The sequence below is a fragment of the Petromyzon marinus genome, chromosome 21 (assembly GCF_048934315.1).
Source record: "Petromyzon marinus isolate PM22_M1 ecotype Great Lakes invasive population chromosome 21, UKy_Petmar_22M1.pri1.0, whole genome shotgun sequence".
Lineage (NCBI taxonomy): Eukaryota > Metazoa > Chordata > Hyperoartia > Petromyzontiformes > Petromyzontidae > Petromyzon > Petromyzon marinus.
The window spans coordinates 11830596-11858592 of NC_133687.1; the positions used below are offsets into that span (position 1 = coordinate 11830596).

A 27997-nucleotide genomic window follows, 5' to 3' on the forward strand; every position below is an offset into this window, starting at 1 on the left:
TTCAGTGGGTCTTACCTGGTGAAGTGAAACAAAATTAAAATGATTTGCGGAACTAACATCCCATCTTTAAAAAGGCCAACACTGATGGCATTGACGATGAATCCAGTATGTAGCGTGCGTTCCGCAGACAACATTTATTCGCTGTCATCTCTACTTCCCGTACACATCGCTCGACAAAAAATCACTCGTCCCTCTCTCTCTGTCTCTCCTAGTCGCCTCTCTTCGCAGCTCGTTCGTCTCCCTCGACGCCAGAACTCTGTCCGCCGCGGAACCGTCGCGCTGGGCGTCACCTCCGCCCTCTTTCCGGAAAGGACATCGAGTTATTTCCTTCGCGGAGTGCAAGCGCCCCGAGAGCTTCTTCACTCGCACGTGCCGGGGCACGACAAGCGATGGGTCTCAGATCCTCTGGCTTTCAGTTCCTGGATTTCAGATCCTGGATTTCAATTCTTGGATTTCAGATCCTGGATTTCAGTTTCTGGATTTCAGTTCCTGGATTTCAGATTCTGTGTTTCAATTATTGGATTTCAGATCCTGGATCTCTTGGATTTCAGTTTCTGGAATAAAATTCCTGGATTTCAATTCTTGAATTTCAGAGCCTGGATGTAAAAAATTCCAACAAAACGAATATTCGCGACTTAGCGTGGAGAGGGTGTGCGGTGGTTTCCAACCTCCACCGTGATCATCATCATCATCATCAGCGTCGTCGCCATCATCATGACCATCATCAACATCGTCATCGTCACCCGCGTCATATCCTGGGCAAGAAGTGCGTCACGCTCATGCGAGGAGACACCTTGCTTCCACGCTTAGTCCTGCCGCCCTTGTTGAGAGCGATGTACATTCCCGGGTAGGCGTCCGACTCGTACGAGTTGTAGTTGTTGGGGAGCAGATGCTCCCGGAACTTACACTCCGTACCGAATTTATCCTGAGAAAGGTGAAAGGAGGAGGAGGAGGGGGGTGGGGGAGGCGGTGGGGGATATGGGGAGGGGGTGAAAAGAGAGGACGACAAACGCGGTCATCACGGGGGCCGTGATGCTCGCCGCTCGGTTTGCAGAGGTCCGCGGTTGTGTTCCGGCAGGCCGACCTGGTTAATGCTTGTTTTTAAAAATAAATATGTTGTAATGATACTACACCGCCATCTGCTTCTTCACTCACAGTGGACGTTAAACATCCCGTGACGTCGTTCGTAAGAGCAGGGGAATCGCGTGCACCGCCTAGCGTCGCGGTCCAAATCTGCCAACCTTGACCCGATCGGGGAAATCGCTTCACGGCAGCCACCTCAACGGAGCCGGGGAGTCGAATCCAGGGCCCCCCTTTTATTTGTGTCACCCATCTGCGCCCCCCCCCCGCCTGATCGCCGACGCTAAGATCCCGACGGCTCACTCGGAGGCGCCTTCCGTCCCCTCCCTCCCTCCCCTCCCTTCCACCCTCCCTCCCTCCCCTTCCTCCCTCCCCTCCCTTCCACCTCCCCTCCCTCCCTCCATACCACCCTCCCCTCCCTTCCACCCTCCCTCCATACCCCCCTCCCTCCCCTCCCTTCCACCCTCCCTCCCTCCACTCCCTTCCTCCTCCCCTCCCTCCCCTCCCTCCAACCCACCCTCTCGTCCCTCCCTCCCCCTGTCTCTCGCGCGCGAGGCACCGCGCGCGCTGCTGCACCAGCTGACCTCACGTCACCGCGTGCCTTGAGAGAGGCAGGGCGCTATTTTAACGGCGCCCATCTGTCAGGATCATGTTAAAAGGGAGAGAGGTTTTTGAAAATGTCGCCGGCCAGGCTGGTGCAAGAAGGACGGACGAAACGAGCGGCTCTGTACGGGGTGGTGGTGCGGGCTCGGGGAGATGGGGGGGGGAGAGGCTCATAATGGTCGCGTTATAGACACTGAGCCAGAACTGCCGAGAGCCAGGGTTCGAGCACTGGGTTTGGCTGTTTACGCGGGAGTCTCTGTCGCTCTCTCACGGACGTTCGCGATGGCTGTGTCACAGACTCTGGGTCATCACCGCTGAGATCTCGGGGTTCAAGGCCTGGGTCTGGGTGGTGTCTCGTTCTCTCTCGCAGGGTTCATAATGGCTGTGTTACAGACACATAGCTGGCATTGTTGAGATCCAGGGTTCAAACTCTGGGTGTGGGTTTCTAGATCTCTCGCTCTCTCTGAAGGGGCTCGTGATAGCCGTGTCAGAGACACTGAGCTGGCACCGTTGCAGCTTGGGTTCGAGCCCTGGGTCTGGGTATTTACCGCAAGTTTCTCTCTCGCTCTCTCACAGGTTTCACAATGGCCGTGTCAGAGACACTGAGCAGGAATTCTCAGGTGTCCTGAATTGATGACAATAGCCTGGTCATCAATGGCTGGACACACACAAAAATCAATCACCATCATATTAAACGTGGGGTTTTCACTGGATTTAGCTGCATTACAGACGTCCACGGACGGGTGAGTGCAGGAGGTCGTGGGTTCGATCCCTACCCTGACAACTGCTGTGTATTTGGAGTTTGCGGTGTCATTCCCGCGGTCGCGTGGATTTTTCCCTGGGTCCTGGCGGTTTTTCACTCCACATTTAGAAAGAGCATCACACGTTGATTTGAAGCTTTCGTGACTGCAAGAATCCATACTCTTTGGTTCTTTCGGTAAAGTCACGTGTTTCCAACTACGTGACTTTACGGAAAGAACCAAAGAGTAAGCATCACACGTTTAGAGTGTCTGGCTGCTATACATTTCCACGTGATGAGCCGCTGTCATTTGCGGCCAGGTCGCGTCTGAAAAGGAGCGAATTGTTCAGTGGGCCTAACCTGGTGGTTGTGTTTGAGTAATCGAGTGAGTGGATGAGTGGATGAGTGGCTGAGCGGATGGGTGGTTGAGCGAGTGAGCGGTCGATTGTTTTCGCATTTAGTGACCGCGGCTGAATAAATTGTACAAGTTGGCGGAGCGGTTGTGTGAGAGGCCGAGCAGTCGATCGAGTTAGTGAGTTGGCGTCGAGCGATTTGCGTGCGTGCGTGGATGGCCGATTGGGGCGGCAGTGCGGGTGGCCGAGTAGCCCGCCGGACGAGCGAGCGAGTCAGCGAGCGGCCCAGATCGTGAGTGAGCATTTCGAGTGGCTGAGTGTTTGAGAGGCATCAGCAGGGGGGGGGATGTGGGGTCAGTACCGGAGTATCCTAGGAGCAAAAGTAGCTACATATGTCGTAGCTTCGGGCCCCGCACTTTCATGGGCCCCGCGCTAAATGCTTTCAAGCTATCAATTCCGGTTCAGTGATTCTGCACTTGCTCTATCACTATAGTACTATACTGCCTTCGACTTTGACGAACGACTGGGTGTTTAAGTTTAGCGATTTGTCGTATTATCTGGCTGTGGAGCAAATGAAAAAATAGAATTACTTTACTGTGCAATAAAGCTTATTGGGTTAGATCGCGTTTATTTATAAATGTGTCGTAACCCTCCACCACCCGACACGGCCAATCAGCAAAAAAAAGTGTCACGTTGACAAAAGACAATTCACTACTTTAGCCCACCGGTGTGTTGAAGAGTGAATCCACATTTACAAGTTGAGTACGACGTTTCGCTGGTAAATACATCCAGCATCATCGGGCAATTCGCCAGAATGGTAAAGCCCTCGCTTGCTCCCGGTTTTATATAGAGCAGCAGGGTGACGTCATCACTTAACTCATATCAGGTGCAGTGATTAGAGGCGGGGGGGGGGGGTATTGTAATTATATAATGGATTAGTAATCAGTCATTGGTTATGATCAGTAATGAGTTGTAGATTAGTAATTCTTTAAATCAAAATGTAATGTGTATTATTTAATAATACGCTTCCAGGCCGCACTAAGCCTGTAGCTGTCAGAGCGATTAAAGTTATTCTTGTTCCTCTCAATTTCAATGGATTCTCTAATTAGTCTTTGCCAGTAATAATTAGTTTTACACACCACTGCAACATTGTCAAAATCAATTGAGTGTCCTTGTTGACAAGCATGTTCTGCCACTGCCGACAGTTGTGTTTGAGATAATTTAATATTTCTCTGATGTTCTTTTAGTCTTACGCTGATGTTACGTCCCGTCTGTCCAATGTAGCAACTGCCACATAAACAATTAATCCGATATACACCTTCTGTTGATAATTTAGGTAATGCATCTTTAGTGCAAGATACTAGTTTTTGAATTTTGTGTACTGTACCAAATCTTACTGTAATGTTTTGTTTTTGCAAAACACGGGCTAATTTGTCAGTTACTCCTGAGATATATGGAATTTTTATTGTTTTAACAATCTGGTCGCTTTCAGCAGTATTGCTTTGCATCGTGATTTGGCATTCAGTGCTCTGTTAATTTGAGCATTATTGTAGCCATTCTGTCGTAGTGCGTCTTTAACGTGTTTAATCTCTCTCACTAGACTCTCTGACAGCTACAGGCTTAGTGCGGCATGGAAGCGTATTATCAAATAATACACATTACATTTTGATTTAAAGAATTACTAATCTACAACTCATTAATAATCATAACCAATGACTGATTACTAATCCATTATATAATTACAATACCCCCCCCCCCCGCCTCTAATCACTGCACCTGATATGAGTTAAGTGATGACGTCACCCTGCTGCTCTATTTAAAACCGGGAGCAAGCGAGGGCTTTACCATTCCGGCGAATTGCCCGATGATGCTGGATGTATTTACCAGCGAAACGTCGTACTCAACCTGTAAATGTGGATTCACTCTTCAACACACCGGTGGGCTAAAGTAGTGAATTGTCTTTTGTCAACGTGACACTTTTTTTTGCTGATTGGCCGTGTCGGGTGGTGGAGGGTTACGACACATTTATAAATAAACGCGAACTAACCCAAAAACCTTTATTATGAATAATATTGGTCGCGAAAGCCTACATGTTAAACTTTACTGTGCAAGTTAAACATTAATGTGTTTTAATATTTAGGTGTTTTTTTTTTCGTAAAATTTAGGGCCCCTTTAAAACATCGTGTTACAGGCCCCGCACTCGCTTCATCCGGCACGGGGGGTGGGGGGGGGGGCGAGGTGGACACGCGTGTGGTTGTGAGCCTTACCGCTGCGTACATCTTCCCGCGTGCGTTCATCGCCACGAATCGCCCGCCCTTCATGCCGAACATGCTCACCACCCCTCGCTCCACCGTGGAGATCTCCAGGACACCTACATCGCAAACACGAGCGCACGCCACGCACAGGCAGACGTGCTGTTAGCGAGCGCCTATTAAGGCCGGAACGGAGAGCGAGAGGGGGGCGGTGGTGGCCCGCACCACGGCTGTGTGTTAATGCGCTCCCACCCCCCCACCCCCCATTCCATGATTCATAATTCATTGTTCGGCTCGCATCGAGTAACCAAAACGTCGTTGTGTCGTGCACCCTCCTCCACCCGACGCATGAATATAGTTGTCACGGGAATCAAAGGGGGCCAAATTGTTACAGCAGCAGCACCGGTGTGGCGTGTTTGTTCATCACGTGACAACTTTATTCATTGGCTGTGTCGTGTGGGGGAGGGGTGCACGACACACAAATTTCACTTGCACAATCCGACCCAAAAATGAATTGCGAATGGTGATTTTTTTTATTATTATATTGCTTGCGAAAGGCCGCCTGTTGAAAACTTCATTCAAAAAAATAATTATCATCGGGCCCTCTGCCTATTGTGTAAACAAGCGCAGCCTCCGACTCCTATGCTCATCAATCATCTACTATGTGTTTTCTCTGGCCTCACCATCCATGTGCTACTAAAGGGGCCCATTGCCCGAAACGTCGCCGCCTGCTACGTATCTAATTTTCGGGACGCGCCCGCCCACGCTGCGGTAGTGACGGACGCGTTGGGATATTCCTCGAGGCTCTCCCCCCACCCCCCCGCGTTCCCATTGGACGGCGCTAACGCAGCCTGGCCCAGTGCCACTGGCACCCCCCCCCCCCCCTTCAACACCCCACACTGAGCCCGGCAAAGGATTCTACCCACGACCCCAACGCTCGTTACGGAAGTCGGGGCTCATCGCCCCGCGCCGCCATAGATTACGCCACAGATTGTCCTCAACCAGAGATAACGCCGCCGATTGTCCACAACAAGAGATAACGCCACAGATTGCCCACAACCAGAGATTACGCCACAGATTGTCCACAACCAGAGATAACGCCACCGATTGCCCACAACCAGAGATAACGCCACAGATTGCCCACAACCAGAGATTACGCCACAGATTGTCCACAACCAGAGATAACGCCACCGATTGCCCACAACCAGAGATAACGCCACAGATTGTCCACAACCAGAGATAACGCCACAGATTGCCCACAACCAGAGATAACGCCACCGATTGCCCACAACCAGAGATAACGCCACCCATTGCCCACAACCAGAGATAACGCCACCCATTGCCCACAACCAGAGATAATGCCACAGATTGCCCACAACCAGAGATAATGCCACCCATTGCCCAAAACCAGAGATAACGCCGCCGATTTTCCACAACCAGAGATAACGCCACCGGTGTCCACAACCAGAGATAACGCCACAGATTGCCCACAACCAGAGATAACGCCGCCGATTTTCCACAACCAGAGATAACGCCACAGATTGCCCACAACCAGAGATGGGGGGCGGGGAGGGCGGGACAGGAAGCTCGTCTCGTCATCCAGAGAGTCCGGCGGGCGGTGTTGGCCCGCGCGCTCCCTCCCGGGCTTGGGCACCGAGCGTCGAGCATCGATTCTCGTGGCCGACACCGAGAGGGCCACCGACACGCGCCCTGGTCACCAGCACCCTCGCCTCCGCTTCGGGCCGCGCTTGTCACGGTGCACAACGCGCTCGCGCGTAGACCGAAGCGCCACCCAAACATCGAACGTTTGCGCACCTCATCCCGTTGGCACGTTCCGAGGGGAAAAAAAGGCGCAGCCCCTGCAAGTGCCCGCCCCGCGGCACTGCTGATGGAAGGGCCTCCGCTTGAGCGGAGCTCTCGAGAGTCACCCTCTAGTCGTGTGTATTTGGCCTACTCTTTTAACGCCAACGAAGACGTGGAAGTGCTCACACTTTACCCCACCACGAACTGCCTGCTGATCGACTGTGGTAAACCCGCGTGTTGCTGTGCCGCTGGACGAGCAGAGGAGGTGGGAGGGGTTGAGGACCCTGCCCCGTTCTTTGATCGCCTGGAGTCCAAACGGCGGCCGCTGGATTTGCACGTCCAGTGCGCTGCTGACCAACAACACCGCGGCGTTCGACTGGTATCAGCAATGATTTTTTTTGCAAAGGACACTTTTACGACGAAATTCTACAATTAACACCGGTATATTGTTTTGTAATGTAAAATCATTCTCCTGGAGGGAGAGAGATAGCGAGGACGACTCAGAGGTGCGAGGGGGAGCCACAGGCGAAGAGCTTGAAGGCAGCGCGCCGGGGCTACCGACGATTTCCCAAGCTCTGCAGACCTCCGCTTATCTTAAAATGCCTTCAGCCAAATTCACAAACGTTGCCTACATGTGGGAGGAAATCGAAGCGCCAGGTAAAACAAAACAAAAAATGTAAATCCACGCGTTGCGAAGGGACAACACTCTATCCCACGCAAAGCTGGAACAGGTGGAGTCCACATTTGCGGTCCTATCTTCCCCTGGCCAGCCAGGGTGCCGGCTTCTCATCGACGCCGATGGGCAAGGAGTGTCGTGACATCGCTGTGCGGTGATCCGTCAACCCTCTCTGCTGCCTCCACAGTGCTGGATTGCAGGCAGCCACGTGGCTCAGCGCGGCAGGAAACTCGAGAACCCGAGAGCAAACTCAGCACCGCGCTGTGTACGAGGAGCTGACACTCAAGAGATCCGTACGAATGGTTTCGCGAAACCCGCTTGCTCTTCTTAGCACGACACCAGGCCGGCCGCAAGGTGTGGACATTTGACCGTGTGATCCACCCAACCCTTGCCTCCAAAGTGTTGGGTCACAGACGTGTGAGTGCGAAACCGCACCTGATGGCAGATGAGTGATTGATTAATATTGCTTGACTCAAGGCCGTAATTATAATATGTTGGCGGGGGGACACATCCCCCCCCCCAATATTCAAATATGCTCAAAATGTCCCCCCCAATATATTGCTATAAAATAGATTTATGTTTATATGATTGTGGTTCTGGTTTTACTTTATAAATCCTTAATCTCTGCCATGACATACAATGAAACAAGAAAAGGTAAACAATAAAAAAAAACAGAGCAATGTAATACAATATACACTATTAGACATTATTGTACAAAATACAATTAAAAAGTCCATCCTATGTGTTAATGAATTTTAGTTATATTTTAGGCAGGAAATGAGTTTTCAAATTTAGATTTTTTTCCTGGGGGGGGGGCCCTCAAGCCCCCTAGAAGATTTGGTCCCCCCCCCCAATGTTGACTCCATGGCTCCGGCCTTGGTCTGACCCCTCGACCTAAAGGTCAAAGGGTCAACTCTCTCTTCTGAACCTCAAACTGAGTTCCTGTTCAAATGAGCATTAAGGCAATGGAGCTCAATCTCCTGTTTTCAGCCCTGAGCCGGTGGTGGAAATTCCACATTCCTATGGCGACGACGAGAAACCTACATGTGTGGGAAGCCGGGCGTCCCTGGGGGTCAGAGACACCGATCCAGCACTGCTGAGACCCTAGGTTCCAAGCCGGGATTCAGCCGCTCCTGATGAAGCCGGCAATCTCAAGATGCGGAGAGTTTGACGGTCTCAAACCGGTCGCCAGTGACCGCTGCACACACAAACATCGGATCACATTCGGCTCTGCGCTTCATGTGTCTGAACGCCGAGCTCTGAGAATGTAGGTCTCCTCCTCGCCTCTGTCTTCAACCTACTGTCGGTCTCGGTCCCCTTGCACGCCTCCACCACCCTGCACACCACGCGTCCCACCCATCGCCACCAACAACCACCACCTCCTCCTATGCCTAACCTCCAAATTGGTTAACCCACACCCTGCCGTAACATTTCTAACACCATGTAGCGTTCATACTTGAGTCGGATATTATTTGACGACAACGTGGCGGGATAGTCCTGCTGCATTGAGATGTTTGGCCAACTCGACAAAAAGAGAGTTTGGTTTCATGTTGCACGATGGTAAATGTTATTGGTGCTGCTCATGATGATGATGCTAAATATGCTGCTGCTGATGACTATGGCGTTGTTGTTGATGCTGATGCTGTTGCTGCTGCTGTTGCTTCAACAGCTGCAGATGATGATGATGCTGCTGATGCTGCTGACGATGATAATGACGATTAAGCCAATGCTGCTATCATTGCTGCTGCTGCTGCCACTGAAGATAATGATTTCATATTTTACAAAGCGTTCGAAATTCCACATTCCTATGGCGGGGTCAGTTATGTCTCTCTGTCGCGACTTCACACACAGGCCGGCTGATCGAGTGGCTTGGCCCCGTAAATAAGTTCGACACCTGTTGTCTGACCCTGCGTGTGCCCAAGTTCTGGCCCCAACTTATAAACGCGTATTCTTAGATTTAACAGGACGGTCTCCTTCGTTAAATCTATCGAGCGTGCAGCATGAGAAAAACGCGAATCATCCCAGCCAAGGTGACGCTTTATGCAACTCGAACCCTGGGGCCGTAGTCTGCGCGACTTTCAACGTAGGAGGATGAAGAGGAACAGCAAAAAACGACACGAACTTTCTCTCTCTCTCCCTCTCTCCCTGTCTCTCTCCTTGAAGCCCGCTTGCTTAAAAAAAACAAAAATGCGTTTTTATATATATAGAGGATGTTCAAATTTGCGTGCAGTAAATTTTAAATGTATTTGTAATTGTATTGTTTGTTGCGGTTGCACCCGAATCAAGAGCCGAATTGGCTCACAGGGTAAAACCAAATAAATAAAACTCAAAACTGAAAACTGTCGTGTCCAGCGCCACACCTCGACACGGGCACCTTTAAACATCGCGCCGCTGCCACCACGCGCAAGAATACAATACAATAATTGTGGAGGGCGAAGGGGGGGGGTAACTACTGAATCTCCAGGGACAAAGGCCATGAAGTCACCCTCCTGGCTTGATGGACTTTTAAGTTTGACTTCATGCGAATGCGTTCAGTGTGCAGAGCGCTCTGCACGTGGCGCTGCTACGAGGTGGAATTTTAGCTCTCGTTGTACGGGGGGGGCGGGGCTCGGGCGACGTCACGCGCCCGCTCAGCCAATGAGCGCGCGCTTTTGCACGCGCTCCTCCAATTGGCTGTTTTTGGACCCCGCGCACACCTTCACCGCTGGCACTGGCAAAGAATAAAAAAATTATCCCACGATGCAGGGGCTCACCCCGAGCAATAAATGCTCTGATACGTGCATTGGCTTTGTACTGTTCGCCTTTTGCCGTTGTTCGCTGGTCTGACACACCGATGCCGAGACTAGGCACTACGGGCCCGTCCATAAATGACGTCACGCGATTTTAACGATTTTTGACACCCCCCTTCGTCATACGGCGTCACAAAAAGTCAGACCCCCCCCTCAAATATGACGTCACAAAGCTCTGCCCTCCCCCCCCAAAATTTTTTTAAAACATGCTTCAAATCGCTTTAAACTATTGTCATTGTAGTGCGTATTTAACGTGGCGCTGCACTCGGATGTTGTAGGAGAAAAACATTTATATATAAAAAAGTCTATTTAATTAAGTATAACGTGTTGTCTAGATTTATTTAAAGTTGCGGATTTTGATGTGACGTCACATTTTTCACCCCCCCCCTCGTCACACATCGTCACAAATGTCTGACCCCACCCCCCAGGTGCGTGACGTCATTTATGGACGGCCCCTAGGCCCTACAGGAGGCTGTCACTATCGTAGACCAATCAGTTTCAAAGACAATGCCATATATATTATCAGAGCATGTTCGTTTGCATTTTCGCCACGAGTACTGTGTTGGAAAACGCAATAACTTTATTCCGTGCAAAAGGTTGCAGTTTGGTGCTTGGACATCTTAACACCAATACTCTTTGGTTGTTTCGTAGGTAGAAAAAAATTAATAGATCACGACGTTTCAGTCACAACTCAAGCGACCGTCTTCAGGTGAGAGAGAGAGAGAAAGCTACCCTCTCTCTCTCTCTCTCACCTGAAGACGATCGCTTGTGCTACCATCGAATCGTCGTGATCTATTATTTTACTTCTACCTACTACGTGACTTTACCGAAAGAGTGTGGATTCCTGCAGTCACGAAAGCTTCAAATCAAGATCTTCACACCTCCTGTTATATTGCCAGAGATGATAAAAAAACCTCTTCTTACTTTTTCACACATAACCGCTCGGTGTTACGATGGAGTTGCGCTGTTTTCCCATTAAAAGCGCATTTTTGGGTTTCCGACCTGAAGATGCTTGACGCAGTTTCGAGCGTGAACACCGCATGAGGTCTAGTCGCCGATAACATTTGGTGATGAGGATTTGTCCTTTGACCTCGGGACCTTGTTTCCCCCCCCGCGTGGAGCCGAGAGCACGAATGATTGGCGCACGTGACAATTTAAAAATGTGCGTGGCTGCGTCGGGTGGTGGAGGGACTTACGACACACCTCGGCCAGAACATTACGTGACCAAAACCCTGAAAAATGGTCATTAATATGCTTAACGACCTGGTTACTATTGGCGGGTTGCTGTTACAAGACGCTCGCTCTCGTAGAGGGTCGTGCACCACCCTGTATCACGAAGCGGTCTCTGGTCCGGTGCAGTCGGGCGGACGGGTGGGGTGGGGGATGGCGGTCGTTATGTGTAACCCCTTTGTCAATGCACTGCTGGATAAAGACCTCCACACTCGGTGTCGGTCATGGAGGTTGATTGACCATACTTCACCTGCGCTGGTCGGATGAATAAGTACCCAATGTGGAAGTCTCGTGCCACCGCGTGTTAAGAGAACGGCCCGTGGAAGTTGACGTCACAGATCTACTTCTGAGGTCCCCTTCAATTGCCTGTCATCACATCACGTGACGCTGCAGCTTCTCACGTGCGCTGCTGTGGAGGTGTCGACTGCCTGCCCCTGATTACAGAGAGGCCCAGAGACTCACAAAACAATGCATGTACTCACACAAATCCATAGACTCACACAGAGACCCATAGACTCACGCGAATCCATCGACTCACACAGAGACCCACAGACTCACACAGAGGCCCATAGACTCACACAGAGAGCCACAGACTCACACAGAGACCCACAGACTCATACAGAGACCCATAGACTCACACAGAGACCCACAGACTCACACAGAGACCCATAGACTCACACAGAGACCCACAGACTCACACAGAGACCCGTAGACTCACACAGAGGCCCACAGACTCACACAGAGACCCACAGACTCACACAGAGACCCACAGACTCACACAGAGGCCCACAGACTCACACAGAGACCCACAGACTCACACAGAGACCCACAGACTCACACAGAGGCCCACAGACTCACACAGAGACCCACAGACTCACACAGAGACCCATAGACTCACACAGAGACCCGTAGACTCACGCAGAGACCCGTAGATTCACAGAAACTCAACGAGCTCTACACGAGGCCGATTCCAGAGCAATCCTTTCACATACCAGGCCGGGCGCTGCTGCTGCTGCTGCCCACCACCCCACCGCTGTAGAGAGCCGCGGTCCCAGTATGCTCCACCTCGTGATTCATATTGCGATTTCTAAATTTGCGCGTGAATATCGACCGCTGTATATATATCCCTCCGAATATCCGCTTGGCAAGGACGCTCCGTGCGTGTATTTGCAGACCCTCATTTTTCAGGACTTATTTTTACACTTTTTTTTGTTGGCAAATGCAGACGGGGTTGAGAGAAAACGTTCGCTGGGCTCGGCCACGATGGTAGTGGTGGAGGAGGGCTACTGCTGAACATTGACATCATCCTCTACACGACGAGTTGGCCCAACATTAACTCATTACGAATCGCGACTTATTGATCGTGAAAGTCCACGCGTAAGATGATGATGATGATGTCGATGATGACGATGATGGAGCCACCGGTGGTCGAGAGCAGCTCGGAGTGGCAGTCAAATGCACGGGGAGGCAACTCGAGCTTGGGATTGCCCCCGAGGGCAGGCGACGAAGAGAGCCAGGAGAGGCGCCCGGCACCGCGCACACCGCCTCCGTCGATCACGCTCCTCACAGAGACCGACCTCGCCACAGAAATGTGGAACTTCCATCATTATGGCGGGTGGGCCCCCTCGTGCACAGCAGCAGCGGCAGCGCTGGGGTTGTCTCCGCGTGTTCTGCAGGGGGGGGGGGGGGCAGGGGGTTTCCCTACTTCGCACGCACGAAGCCAAACCCTCGCCGCCGATGGAATCCGTGGCTACCTATCAGCAGCGTAGCGGCGGCCCTCCTGGGTTCGTTGGTTTGGGACTCGTCTCTCCGCGTTGGCGGCATTCTTACACGCGGGCTGCAATGTCACATGCTGGTCCCTAAATACACGGGGCGGGCGGGCGGGCGGGCGAGTGACCGGCGATTGACGGGCGAGTGGATGAGTTTCCTGTTCGTCGCCTCATTAGGTAATTATAGAGGGCGGGCTGGAGGGGGGGGACGAGCGACCTCGCTAGGGCCGCGGGAACAAAATCCGCCGAGAGCGCGCGGACAAGGTCAAGAGGTCACGAAGTCAAGGTCAAGAGGTCACCCGCCTGGCTCCTGCGAGCGCGCTCAGCAGCGGTGCTGGGATCTCCCCCTTGTGTTGTTGTTGTTGTTGTCATGGTTGCCTAGACAGGGTGCGAAAGAAGTTCAACATACACGCATGCCGACTGAAACGTCGTGTTTGCATTGCTCCCGCAGTTGTTTAATAAATAGTACTCTAATTCACGTATCAGTGGTTACGAGACCACACCGTGAGTGGAGTCGCGCTCCACTACTTCATGAGTCGCGTGCTGAGAGAGAACGACCAGCGAACACCGCACGGGGTGGTGCACTGCTCTCTGCGGGAGCTGTCTTGGTCATGTGACCATGGTGAGTACGTGGGTCTCTATGCGAGTGAGTGGGTCTCTTGTTTAAGTCTGTGTGTCTCTGTGTGTGAGTCTGTGGGTCTCTGTGTGAGTCGGTGTCTCTGTGTGAGTCTGTGTCTCTGTGTGAATCTGTGGGTCTCTTGTGTGAGTTTGTGGGTCTCTTGTGTGAGTTTGTGGCTCTCTGTGTGAGTCCGTGGCTCTCTGTGTGAGTCCGCGGCTCTGTGTGAGTCTGTGGCTCTCTATGTGAGTCCGTGGCTCTCTGTGTGAGTCTGTGACTCTCTGTGTGAGTCTGTGGCTCTCTGTGTGAGTCTGTGGCTCTCTGTGTGAGTCTGTGGCTCTCTGTATGAGTCTGTGGCTCTCTGTGTGAGTCTGTGGCTCTCTGTGTGAGTCCGTGGCTCTCTGTGTGAGTCTGTTACTCTATGTGTGAGTCTGTGGCTCTCTGTGTGAGTCTGTGGCTCTCTGTGTGAGTCCGTGGCTCTCTGTGTGAGTCTGTGGCTCTCTCTGGCGTGGGTACCGGTTATTTCGAGGGCACTCGCCACTGATGTCAACCGTGAGCGGGGAACTCGGGGTGCTGGATTCGTAGCGCGGCGCGTCAACAGCCGCACCTCCCATCCTCCCTTAGTGCATTGCTCATCACTCGAATGAATAAAAAATAGTCGTGTGACTCAGGCTGAGGCTTTCCCGGATAAGTACAGGACGGCGATTATTATTATTATCATCATCATCATTATTACCGCGCGGTATTCCTTACTTGGCACCCACCGTAGGGAATGTGGAATTTCCGCCAGCGGCTTCGGCCTCGGCCAATGGAGGTTTATCGCGGGCCACTCAGTCATTCGCCAGAGCGGTAGAGAAGCGAATAAACGTCAATGGTACGTGGGTCATCGATCCCACTTTAGATTAAGTGATTCATTGATGCTCTTCAAATCACACATTTAAAATAAAAAGAGGAGGCCGGATAGCCGCCCAGAGGTCAGAGGTCAGAGGGCTGGTGCGGATGAGAGCACATGGGTCCCAATCCGGGTCTCAGCCACTGCCTGTGATTGAACTGGACTGTGTCGCGAGTTGGTGGTGGTCTCAGCACAGGAGTCAATGACTGACATAGAGACCCATAGACATACATAGAGCCCCATAGACTCACATAGAGACTCAGACTCACATAGAGACTCATAGACTTACATAGAGACCCATAGACTCACATAGAGACTCAAAGACTAACATAGATACCCATAGACTCACATAGATACCCATAGACTCATATATAGACCCATAAACTTACACAGAGACCCATAGACTCACACAGAGACCCATAGACTCACACAGAGACCCATAGACTCACATAGAGACCCATATACTTACTCAGAACCCCATACACAGTGCTCACACGGAGACCTACAGACTCCTATAGACAGCCATAGACCCCCATAGACCCCCATAGACCCCCATAGACACCCAGAGACTCACATAAAGACCCATAGACTTGCAGAGATACTCATATTCTCACAAAGAGACCCATAGACTCACATTGAGACCCATAGAGTTGCAGAGAGAAGCATCGCCTCATATAGACTGAGATGCGTTCAATCACAGCTCGTTTGACAGGTGTGGCATTAAGGGTGTCTGTGTGTCTACTGAACTCCATGTGAGTCTGTAAGTTTCTATGCTAGTATGAGTGACTTTGTGTGAGTCCATGGGTTTCTGTGTTATTATATGGTCAATGTGTGAGTCAATGGGTCTCTGTATGAGTCTCGGGTCTCTGTGTGAGTCTACGGGTCTCTGTGTGAGTCTATGGGTCTCTGTGTGAGTCTATGCGTCTGTGTGTGAGTCTATGGATTTGTGTGAGTCTACGGGTCTCTGTGTGAGTCTACGGGTCTCTGTGTGAGTCTACGGCTCTTTGTGTGAGTCTATGGATTTGTGTGAGTCTATGGGTTTCTGTGTGAGTCTATGGCTTTTTGTGTGAGTCTATGGATTTGTGTGAGTCTACGGGTCTCTTTGTGAGTCTACGGCTTTTTGTGTGAGTCTATTGATTTGTGTGAGTCTATGGGTCTCTTTGTGAGTCTACGGCTTTTTGTGTGAGTCTATGGATTTGTGTGAGTCTACGGGTCTCTGTGTGAGTCTATGCGAGTGGGGGAAGCATAGTGAGGCGGTCGTAGGCGACAATCGGAACCCACTCTTTCTTTAATCGCCGCTTCGCCGAGGTCGACTCCGCATCACACTAAAGTCGCGGTGTTCAAACATCACCACGATGGCCACGGATGTGGCCTGGCCGAGGCCATCAAAGTCGCCGCACCTGAGACATCCCAGGACGGTGGCGTCTCCCCCTCCCCTCCCCACCACTCCCCCCCACCCGGATCCCCGCCCGCATGCTCCGAGTCGCCACCTCCCCGTGGAGGTGATGACGATAACTCACGGTGGGCCAACAGGTGCCACGCGTGACGCCAGAGGGATCCTCGCGCGATAAATTCCGGGGGTGGTGGTGGTGGGGTGGTGGTGGTGGGGTAGTGGTGGTGGTGTGGTGGTGGTGGTGTGGTGGTGGTGTGGTGGTGGTGTGGTGGTGGTGGTGTGGTGGTGGTGGTGTGGTGGTGGTGGTGGTGGTGTGGTGGTGGTGTGGTGGTGGTGGGGTAGTGGTGGTGGTGGGGTAGTGGTGGTGTGGTGGTGGTGTGGTGGTGGGGTAGTGGTGGTGTGGTGGTGGTGGTGTGGTGGTGGTGGGGTAGTGGTGGTAGTGGTGTGGTGGTGGTGGTGTGGTGATGGTGTGGTGGTGGTGTGGTGGTGGTGGTGGTGGTGGTGTGGTGGTGGTGGTGGGGTAGTGGTGGTGGGGTAGTGGTGGTGGTGGTGGTGGGGTAGTGGTGGTGGTGGTGGTGAGGTAGTGGTGGTGGTGGTGGTTTGGTGGTGGTGGGGTAGTGGTGGTGGTGTGGTGGTGGTGTGGTGGTGGTGTGGTGGTGGTAGGTGGTGGTGTGGTGGTTGTGGTGGTGGTGGGGTGGTGGTAGTGGTTGTGGTTGTGGTGGTGGTGGGGTAGTGGTGGTGGTGGTTGTGGTGGTGGTGGGGTGGTGGTAGTGGTGGTGGTGGGGTAGTGGTGGTGTGGTGGTGGTGGGGTAGTGGTGGTGTGGTGGTTGTGGTGGTGGTGGTGGTGGTGTGGTGGTGGTGTGGTGGTGGTGGGGTAGTGGTGGTGGGGTGGTGGTGGTAGTGGTGTGGGAGGTTTCGCGACCGAGCCACGCGGGGCCGAGTGGCGAGGGGGCCCAGGGCACCCCGAGTCCCGGCACGCGGCGCGCAGTCCGAGCCGTGTTTGTGGGCACACACGGAGGGGCCTTGGGGAGGAGGCGCGCGCCGATGAGAGACGAGGGGGCGGGCGGGGTTGGTTTCGGGTTTGTGGTGGGTTGGTGGGTGGGTGGGTGGTTTGGGTTGGTTGGTGGGTGGGTGGTTTGGGTGGGTCGGTGGGTGGGTGGTTTGGGTGGGTTGGTGGGTGGGTGGTTTGGGTGGATTGGTGGGTGGGTGGTTTGGGTGGGTTGGTGGGTGGGTGGTTTGGGTGGATTGGTGGGTGGTTTGGGTGGATTGGTGGGTGGGTGGTTTGGGTGGATTGGTGGGTGGGTGGTTTGGGTGGGTTGGTGGGTGGGTGGTTTGGGTGGATTGGTGGGTGGTTTGGGTGGATTGGTGGGTGGGTGGTTTGGTGGGTAGGTGGGCGGGTTGGGTTGGTGGGTGGGTGGTTTGGGCGGGTTGCGTTGGTGGGTGGGTGGTTTGGGTGGGTTGGTGGGTGGGTGGTTTGGGTGGGTTGGTGGGTGGGTGGTTTGAGTGGGCTGGTGGGTGGGTGGTTTGGTGGGTAGGTGGGTGGGTTGGGTTGGTGGGTGGGTGGTTTGGGTGGGTTGGGTTGATGGTGGGTGGTTTGGGTCGGTTGGTGGGTAGGCGCGTGGATGCTGTGCTAGTGGGTTAGCGATATAGTTAGTGGGAGGGTGAAAGAGTATAGGTGAGTGAGAAAGTGTGTGGGTGAGTGATCGGATAGAAGACTGAGCGTGAGGCTGAGTGAATGGTTAGGTGGATGAGTGGATGAATGGGGTGGATAAACGGGTAGGTAGGTGAGTGGGTCGGTGGATGGGTGAGTTCGATCGTGGGTGAGTGGTTATATAGAAGACCGAGCGAGTGGTAGAGTGAGCGGGTGGGTGAATTCATGAATAGGTGGACATAAGATTGACATGTGAAAGGGCGGGTGAGTGAATACATGGGTGGATAATCAAGATTGGTGTTATTATTGTTACAAGAGCTTGGAGGGAAATGAGACCACGATGACGAGATGAGTGGATCAGTGCAAGGGAAGAAGCAGCAAGAAGTAGCGAGTGCGATGACCTGCGGGTGTGGTGAGTGGATGATTGAGTGAGCGGCTGGGTGGGTGAATGAGCAAGCGCATTTGTTGCAGTCCGGCGGCGGTGGCGGCGGTGGTGGCGGCGGTGGTGGAACACATTCAATAGTCAGGCAGAGACCGAATTCTCGTCCAAGTGTGGAGACAATCAGCGAGTGAAGTTCACGGGGGAACAGTAATCACGGTCGGGTGCGATGCAAGAGCGATTGAGGTTTGTGACCGCGAGAGTGGCGTGGGCGTGCTGAGAAGAGGAGACGCGGGGTCGGTGGAGGGGAGGAGGAGGAGGAGGAAGGGGTGGTGGTGTGCAGGGTTGGAGATGTAACGGGAGACTGTGTTGTGCAGTAATTCGTTACTGTAATCGGATTACGCACTGCGAGAGTGTTCCTGGTAATCGGGGAGCGGCACTGTTTTTAACGGCTCGCAATCGGATGTCGCGATGCGTGCACCTGTGCGCGCGCGCAGGTGCACGTGCGCGCGCGCAGGTGAGTGGGGAGCGGTGGCGTAGTGGTTAGCGCGCTGTGCTTACGAACCCGCCTGCCCGGGTTCGATTCCCGCTCACGGCCAATACCGGTGACGATTATAATTATCTGCACCGGTCCTGGGCCTCCCCCTGGGTCGACTCAGCCTCGAATGAGTACCCGGTACGATGTGTAAACATCGCCATTGGGGAGACAAAGGCGGCCAGGCGTGGTGGTGGCCACCCACCCCCTCGTGTGCCGTGCCGGCCTTCGTAGGTGTTCGCTAACAGCACTTGCCCCAACAGTCTGTTCAGGCTATACGGGGGATTTTTGTCTTTTATGTGAGTGTGGAGAGCGGTGGGACAGCGGTAGCGCACTGAGCTATGAACCAAGTGATTACTGCTCACGGCCACCAGTCCTGGGCCTCGCCTAGGTCGACTCAGCCGTCTGACATCGAGGTGGTGGGGGTTGTTTTGCCAGAAACACACACACGCAAACACACACACAAAGACACACACAAAGACCCCCCGTATAGCCTCAGCAGACTGTTGCGGCAAGTCCTGTTAGCGAGCAGCTATGATTTTTGTTGGAGACCAACACCACACCAGGCCGCCTTTGTCTCCCGAGTGACGATGTTTATACCCCCGTACCGCGTACTCATTTAAGACTCAGTCGACCTAGGGGAGGCCCGGGAGCGGTGGGGCTGGGTTAGAGTCTCATTCGCGACCACAACATCGGTGACGAATATTTGAACGGGTCCTGGGTCTCCCCTGGGTCGACTCAGCCTCAAATGAGTACCTGGTGCGATGTGGAATCATCGCTACTGGGAAGACAAAGGCGGTCCAGAGTGGTGCTTTACCACCCACGCCCTCATGGCCAGTGCCGGCCTATCTATGGGTGTAATTGTGCACCATACAACCGCATTTGTCTCTCCCGGTGATGGTGTTTACACACCGTACCATTATTTAAGGCTGAGTCAACCTAGGGAAAGCCCAGGATAAAAAATGGGTTCAGATTTTCGTCTATGACTGACTACCTCACTCTGCTTCTCAGTCTCTCACAGAGTTCCACACACTCACACAGCGACCCACAGACTCGCATAGAGACCCATAGACTCGCATAGAGACCCATAGACTCACATAGAAACCCATAGACTCACACGGTGACTCACAGACTCAAATAGAGACGCACAGACTCACACAAAGACCCACAGACTCACACCGAAACCCATAGAGACCCACAGACTCAGAGTCCCACAGACTCACACCGAGACCCACAGAGACCCACAATATTACACAATGACCCATAAGACTCACACAGAGAGCTATAGACTCGCACAGAGACCCAATAGACAACATGGTATTTTCAAATTGGTCTAGTTTAACCAGGGAGGGGGGGGGACGCAGGAGACTTGGATTGAGTCTAATTTGCAAGAGTTGCCTAGGTCACCGAAGCAACAATATCAATATGAGCACAAACACTACGCAGGACGGAGACGGCCACATAGACATCAGAACAGAGACAACCAAAGCTAAATCGGAGCAAAAGCAATGGCACTGCAAGAGGAATCGAAAACAGTGAGCGCGCATACGATACGTGAACATCAAATAACTGCATCACCTGTGCGTGTGCTCTAGCACAGGTGATGGGAGGAGGGAGGAGGAGAGAGAGGAGGGAGAGGAGGAGGAGGAGGAGGAAGGAGGAGGAGCAGGAGGAGGAGGGAGGAGGGGAGAGGAGGGAGGAGGGGGGAGGAGAAGGGGAGAGGAGGAGAGGGGAGGAGGAGGGATGAGGAGGGAGAAGGAGGAGGGAGGAGGAGGAGGAGAGAGGAGGAGGGAGGTGTGAGTGTGCGCTATGAGAATAGGAGAGGCAGGAGAGGGGATACGGAGATTGGAGATGGGGGTGGGAGGGAGAGGGCGACATTCTTAGCGGTCTCAAAGAGCTGACTTGAGGATCCAAAATTGAACATGCCTCGTGCGTGTGTGTGTAGGTGTGTGTGTGTAGGTGTGTGTGTAGGTGTGTGTGTTGGTGTGTGTAGGTGTGTGTGTAGGTGTGTGTGTGTGTAAAGTGTGTGTGTAGGTGTTTGTGTGTGTAGGTGTGTGTGTTGGTGTGTGTGTAGGTGTGTGTGTGTAGGTGTGTGTAGTTTAACAGCAGAGGTCTTACTCCGAATCAGTCGAGCGGCAATATCTTTTCATCGGTTGCATAACGCTGTGTGGAAGCTACCTGGTCTGTCGCTCCGCACTAAGCTTCAGGTCTTCTCGGCCACGGTCATTCCCTCCCTTCTCTACGCTTGCGAAACGTGGATCCCCCTAATGGAACATCTTCGCCGGTTAGAAACATTTAGGCTAGCCTGCCTACGATCCATCCTGGGTTTAACCAGGCTGGATTGTGTGAGGAGCTCACAAATCCTTGAAAGATCTGGGCAAGGTCCCATCGGTGAGCTCCTCCGGCAGGCAATGCTGCGTTGACTGGGCCATGTAGCTCGCATGCCCAGCCACCGCATGCCGAAACAGCTTTTGTTCGGCCGGATCGAGGGCGCTTAACGGGCGCGGCATGGACTAGAGAAGAGATGGAGTGATGTGGTACAGGAGGACGTGGAGCTGAGTGGACTTGCCGATGACTGGTACCAGCGGTGTCAAGATCGGCCTCTGTGGAGGAGGCTCGTGAAGGATGCTACTGGGCAGTTGGAGGCAGTCGCCCTCCAACAACAACGGAGGGCGGAGGAGCGACGCTCACAACAACGAGCGGAGCGCCGGGTGGCTAAAGCACAGCAGGTTGGTACAGTAGGGGGCACAGGTGGTGCATCAGCCAGTCATCTCAGTCATCTTAGTCAGTCGACCCGTGGCACTTGGGTCTGCCCCGTGACCTCCTGCCATCGGGCGTTCGACACTTCATGTGGCCTCAAGGTGCACATGGCCTGGCACAAGCGTCGTGGTGACGTCACCGCCACTTAGTGGCGAATGGCGGTTGTTGTTGTGTGTGTAGGTGTGTTTAGGTGTGTGTGTGTAGGTGTGTGTGTGTAGGTGTATGTGTGTGTAGGTTTGTGTGTGTGTGTAGGTGTGTGGGTGTGTGTGTAAGTGGGGGTGTGTAAGTGTAGGTGTGTGTGTGCGTGTGTGTAGGTGTGTGTATGTGTAAGTGGGGGTGTGTAAGTGTAGGTGTGCGCGTGTGTGTAGGTGTGTGTGCGTGTGTGTAGGTGTGTGTGTGTAAGTGGGGGGGTGTAAATGTAGGTGTAGGCACGGGTGTGTAAGTGGGTGTGTAAGTGGGGGTGTGTAAGTGTAGGTGTGAGCACGGATGTGTGTGTGTGTTTGTAGGTGTGCGCGCGTGTGTAGGTGTGTGTGTGTGTAAGTGGGGGTGTGTAAGTGTAGGTGTGTGCACGGGTGTGTGTGTGTTTGTAGGTGTGTGTGCGTGTGTGTAGGTGTGTGTGTAAGTGGGGGTGTGTAAGTGTAGGTGTGTGCACGGGTGTGTGTGTGTTTGTAGGTGTATGTGCGTGTGTGTAGGTGTGTGTGTATGTAAGTGGGGGTGTGTAAGTGTAGGTGTGCGCGTGTGTGTAGGTGTGTGTGTAAGTGGGGGTGTGTAAGTGTAGGTGTGTGCACGGGTGTGTGTGTGTTTGTAGGTGTATGTGCGTGTGTGTAGGTGTGTGTATGTAAGTGGGGGTGTGTAAGTGGGGGTGTGTAAGTGTAGGTGTGTGTGTGTAAGTGGGGGTGTGTAGGTGTGCGCGTGTGTGTAAGTGTGTGTGTGTGTAAGTGGGGGTGTGTAAGTGGGGGTGTGTAAGTGGGGGTGTGTAAGTGTGTGTGTGTAGGTGTGCGCGTGTGTGTAGGTGTGTGTGTGTACGCACATCTATGTGTATGGGTGTGTGTAAGTATTTTGTGTGTGTGTAGGGTGTATAAGTGTGTGTGTGCGTCTGTGATTGTGTGGGTAGGCACTTTGCCCCAATAGCCTATTTAGACTATTCAGGGAATCTTTGTTTTCACGTGTAGGTATATTTGCGTGTGTCTGTGTGCGATATTGCGTCCGTGTGCACGTGTTCACCATGTGTTTGTGTCAGAGTGTCTGCCCCCATGGGGAGCGGTAGCGTCGCGCGCTCCCATTCACGGCCAACACGAGGGACGATTATCTGAACCGATACTGGGCCTCCTCTAAGTCGACTCAGCCTCAAATGAGTACCCAGTGCGGTGTGCAAACATCGCCACTGGGGAGACTAAGGCGGCCAGGCTTGGTCTTGGCCACCCACCCGCTCGTGTACCGTTCCGGCCTTCATAGGTGCTCGCTAACAGCACTTGCCCCAGCAGTCCGTTAACGCTACACGGGGAGGAATCTTTGTATTTGTGGGGGGCGGTGGCGCCAATGGTGAGCGCACTGCGCTTCGAACCCGGCTAACCGAGTTCGACTCCCGCTCGTGGCCTACAAACACCGACGCCCAACGCAGGGACCGGTCCTGAGCACCCCCTCCACCGACAGCAGCAGTGGCGAATACGCGAACCGGTCGTGATGTCGACTCAGCCTCGCACGAGAACCCTGGTGCAGTGTGCAGTAAACAGCAGCACTGGGGAGACAAAGGCGGCCGGGCGTGGCGTTTGCCGCCCTCCCGCATCCACCGTGCCGATCCAGCCAATCATTGTCGCCCGCAAAACAACACTTGCCCCCAATATTCTGTGAAAGCTATAGATGGGGTGGTGGTGGTGGTGATGATGGTGTTGGTGGTCTTTGTCTTAGTGGCTACCGCCTAAAAACTCCACTCCGCCGCTCTCTCTCTCTCTGTGTGCATTGGTGTGGCTAATTTGTTTCCTTATTGCCTCTTCCCCCCCCTACACCCACACGCGCATTGGGGGGGGAGGGGGTGTAGGGGGGGGGGGCTGCGTGGCCGAATGTGTGTAAGCCGTGACTCGAGGACGTCCAGGATGTGAATCGCGCGACCTCGAGATTTGTCGTGACACCGACTCGGGCAAAGTCGCCCGCGGCCAGCAACCAACACTGGCACCGCGGGCCCACACTCGAGCCGCAAGACGACGATGACGATGTCTTTCAAGAAGTGGTTCGTCCGGTGGATGGACTGGTCACCGTCATGGGAATGTGGAATTTGTTCCCACTACTGGTTCAAGGGGGCCCGCTAAACTGAGATAACCACTTGCTCGCTTGAGACGGGAGTGGTGGGTGTGGGGGGGGGGGGTTGGTGAGCTTTTGCGTGCACGTGTTAATCAAATAATTTTTTTAAAATTCCATTCAATCTGTAAAATAATTGCGGGGAACGGTGGCGCTTCGGTTAGCGCGCCGCGCTACGAACGCCGTCGTCTCGAGTTCGAGACAAAGGCATCGCTCCCCCCCCCCCCCCTTCAATAGGTGCTCGCTAACATCACTTGCCCCGGCAGTCTGTTAAGGCCACGCGGGGGGCAGGGGGGGGGGGGTCGTATAAACTCAACGAAATCGCCACCACGTTGCCTACATCCAACCTCACGACGGCGACTCTGCAGGACAACCTCGCTGGCGATTGTGTTGAACGCGCATCTTCTATGCATGCTCACGAACTCGTCTAGTCGTCGCCAGAGAGCCGATGGGCGTCTCTCTACATTCGCCACGAGCTGCAGGAAATGTAACGTCCTCTGGACGTTTGGTTCACTAGCGGCGGTGACTGACTCTTGGTTGGTCTTTGCCCTGAGCGGCGGTCGAATCGAGTCGCTCTATGAACTCGCATCCGTCTCGCTTCGGTATCGACCGACACTGAGACCCATAGACTCACGCAGCGACCCGTAGACTCGCACAGAGTCCCATAGCCTCATGCAGGGACCCATGGACACAGAGACACGTAGACTCACGCAGAGAGCCAAACGTTGTACGCTACTCACGTGGACGCCGAAATGCTCACAGAGACCCACAGTCTCAAGCAGAGACCCACAGCCTCATCCAGGGACCCATAGACATAGAAACCCATAGACTCACACAGAGACCCACAGACTCACGGAGAAACCCACAGCCTTATGCAGGGACACATATACACAGAGACCCACAGTCTCAAGCAGAGACCCAAAGCCTCACATAGAAACCCACAGCCTCATACAGGGACCCATAGACACAGAGACCCACAGTCTCAAGCAGAGACCCACAGCCTCACGTAGGAACCCAAGCCTCATATATGGACACATAGACACAGAGACCCACAGTCTCAAGCAGAGACCCACAGACTCACGTAAAAACCCACAGCCTCATCCAGGGACCCATAGACACAGAAACCTATAGACTCACACAGAAACCTCAATTCCTCAACGTAGAAACCCACAGACTCACGCAGCGACCCATAGACACGGAGACCCATAGAACCACACAGGGTCCTAAAGCCTCATACAGAGACTCATAGACACAGAGACCAACAGACTCACGGAGCGACCCATCGACCCACATAGACACCAATTATTGGGCTCGCAAATACACATGGCCACTAATTTTGTGCAATGTTTGAGATGCTGTCACATTTAGAGACCTCTATATTGATCTACAATGTGTTGTACGAAGTGCAACTTTGTCAAGTTCTTGTAAAACAAGTATTGTTTCTGTTCATATCAGACGTTAACAAGTTGCGTGATCAGCAACATCATCATTAATGTCACCTCCTTAATCACGAACCGCTCACTCTCGGCATGCAGAGGTACAGCCATTGAAGCTCACCGCTCGTGTTTAGTGCACTAACCGTGCAATAACAACCATCAGCATCATCATCATCATCGCCGTTACCAGCCGTGGTCGATCCACTGCTGGATGAAGGCTTCCATCCCTCCCAAGTCGCCGCCGCCGCCTCCTCTCGCGACGCCTGGCGGCGCGGCGATCCGCCCGTCGCCGCTCTACACACGAGGAGCGACGATTCCGTTTCCTGGTCGCTCCGTCTCCTCCACGGTGGTTCCCGACATCCGCCAGGACGCGCTCCGATTCCTCGGCTGCCGCTCTCCCTTTATTATTATCGACCACCGTCGGAGTCCCTTCTGGCCGTGACGACGCGTCTCCCTGCCTCAAGCCCCACTCGTTTGTTGTCGTATGAGCACTGCGGATGATGATGATGATGCCACTCACCCGCGTGTCATTCCTAGCAGTGCGGCTCCGCACAATTCCTTGGTGCATTTCTCAAATGTTGCTCCGAATATTTTGCCCATGACCGTGTTTATGATCCACGTGTCAAAGCAGACTACACCTGCTATGACACCCCCACTGCCTCCAACACCGCCACTGCTACCGTCACCACAACTACCATAACCGATACAGCAACAATGCCAACCACTACCACCAAAATGACCACTTCAATTACCACCACAACAACAATTACCACCTCAATGGCCATCACCACTATCGCCAGCACCACCTCAATCACCACCACCACAATCACCACCACAATCATCACCACTATCACCGCCATCACCATCATCATAACCACCACAATAATTATCACCACTATCAACAGCACCACATCATTCACCACCACAATCACCACCTCAGTCACCACCACCACCGTCGCAATGACCACATCAATCACCACCTCAATAATCACCACCACCATCACAATGACCACATCAATCACCACCACAATCACCACCTCAATCACCACCACCATCACAATGACCACATCAATCACCACCTCAATAATCACCACCACCACCACCATCACTATGACCACATCATTCACCACCACAATCATCACCTCAATCACCATCACAATGACCACATCATTCACCACCACAATCACCACCTCAGTCACCACCACCACCACCGTCGCAATGACCACATCAATCACCACCTCAATAATCACCATCACAATGACCACATCATTCACCACCACAATCACCACGTCAATCACCACCACCACTACCATCACAATGACCACATCAATCACTACCTCGACCACCACCACCAAAATGGCCACCATCCACGTGCACCGCGCGCCCGGGACTCACTGTAGGGACTCTCGCTGTGCACGCCGCTGATTTTGCCTTCGGCCGTGACCTGCAGGTGGAAGCCGATGCCCACGTTGCAGTAGAGCCTCCTCAACCTCTTGATGACCCCGCCCAGGTAGGCTGCTCCGCTCTCTCGCGACCTCAGGGGCGTCACGTGAAGTCCAAACGCCAGCCCGAGACCCCCGAAGGGTCCCAGACCGCCGAGGCCGACTCCCTGGCCGCTCTTGGCCACCGGGGTCCCCCAGAATCCACCGGGCTGCTGGGACAGCGACCTCGAGGAGGCCGCCTGCTGCTGTCCCGTGGGATTCCATGGTCTCGCTCGCTCGGGCGGGGCCACGTGGAGTCGACGCACCAGCACCGGAGTCGACGGGGGTCTTCTGGGAAGGCCTTCGGAAGACGCCAGCAGCAAGACCTGCAGGATCAGCCACCATCGCTCCAGGGACCGGCAGCGTGATGGCATCGTCACCATCACGGCCATCATCATCATCATCGTCGCCGCCGCCACAACCGCCATCATCGCCATCACCACCACCAGCACCGCCACTCTTCTGTGATCCAGTCTCCAAAAGCTGTCCCTCGCTTGCCGCCTGTTGCTGCTGCTGCTGCTGCTGTTTAAAGCTTATGACGGTGAATTATTATGCCCTGGTAAATGTAATTCGTTGACCACGTGCTAATAATAATTATATCTGAAATAAATTAGACATATAAAGTGTAACAATGAACAATCAATAAATCAACTTGGATTTCCAGTATCTTCTGTAATCCAAAAAAAAAACAACCCCAAGGCTCTTCTTTGCTCTTAGTATTCTTATTTTTTTACGCTGTTGATGATGATGATGAAAGTGGATCGATGGATAAGGCGCCCTTATCTCGAAGCAGTTCAAATGGCAGGCGTGTTATCTCCGAGTGGTCATGATGAGAATCCGTCTCTCTCCTCCACTCGCAGCGACCTCGGGATCGAACCTCGCGCGCGAAGAACCTCCTCGCTCGGCGTCGTCATGGGGCACACGGCGCATCCCACCGGGTCCGAGTGGGAGGCCCCTCCCGTGCCCAGCACCACCGCCACCACCGCCACCACCACCACCGCACGTGCTCGCAGCCTCAGTGTCACATCCCGCGGGTGTCCAGTGAGCGCGTACGCGTGTAGGTACACGTGCGCGTGTGTGTAGGTACACGTGCGCGTGTGTGTGAGTACACGTGTAAGTACACGTGTGTGTGTGTGTGTGAGTACACGCGTGTGTGTGTGTAAGTACACGCGTGTGTGTGTGTGTGAGTACACGCGTGTGTGTGTGTGCGAAGGCGATCAAACACTGAACTCGAGGCGCTCAGGGCTGTGACCGGCAGCTGAGTC

General features: G+C 53.4%; 1 protein-coding gene across 1 annotated transcript; it reads right to left on the minus strand.

Annotated features, from left to right (window-relative positions):
• Positions 1-110: 110 nt before the first annotated feature.
• On the minus strand, positions 111-27995 carry LOC116944387 (fibroblast growth factor 4A-like). The gene is made up of 3 exons (XM_032957966.2): positions 26647-27995; positions 5043-5146; positions 111-925 (listed from the first exon to the last, which is right to left on the minus strand). The coding sequence occupies exons 1-3, from the start codon at positions 27167-27169 to the stop codon at positions 749-751; spliced, it is 804 nt and encodes a 267-aa protein (XP_032813857.2). The 5' UTR covers positions 27170-27995; the 3' UTR covers positions 111-748.
• Between the last annotated feature and the right edge of the window lie 2 nt (positions 27996-27997).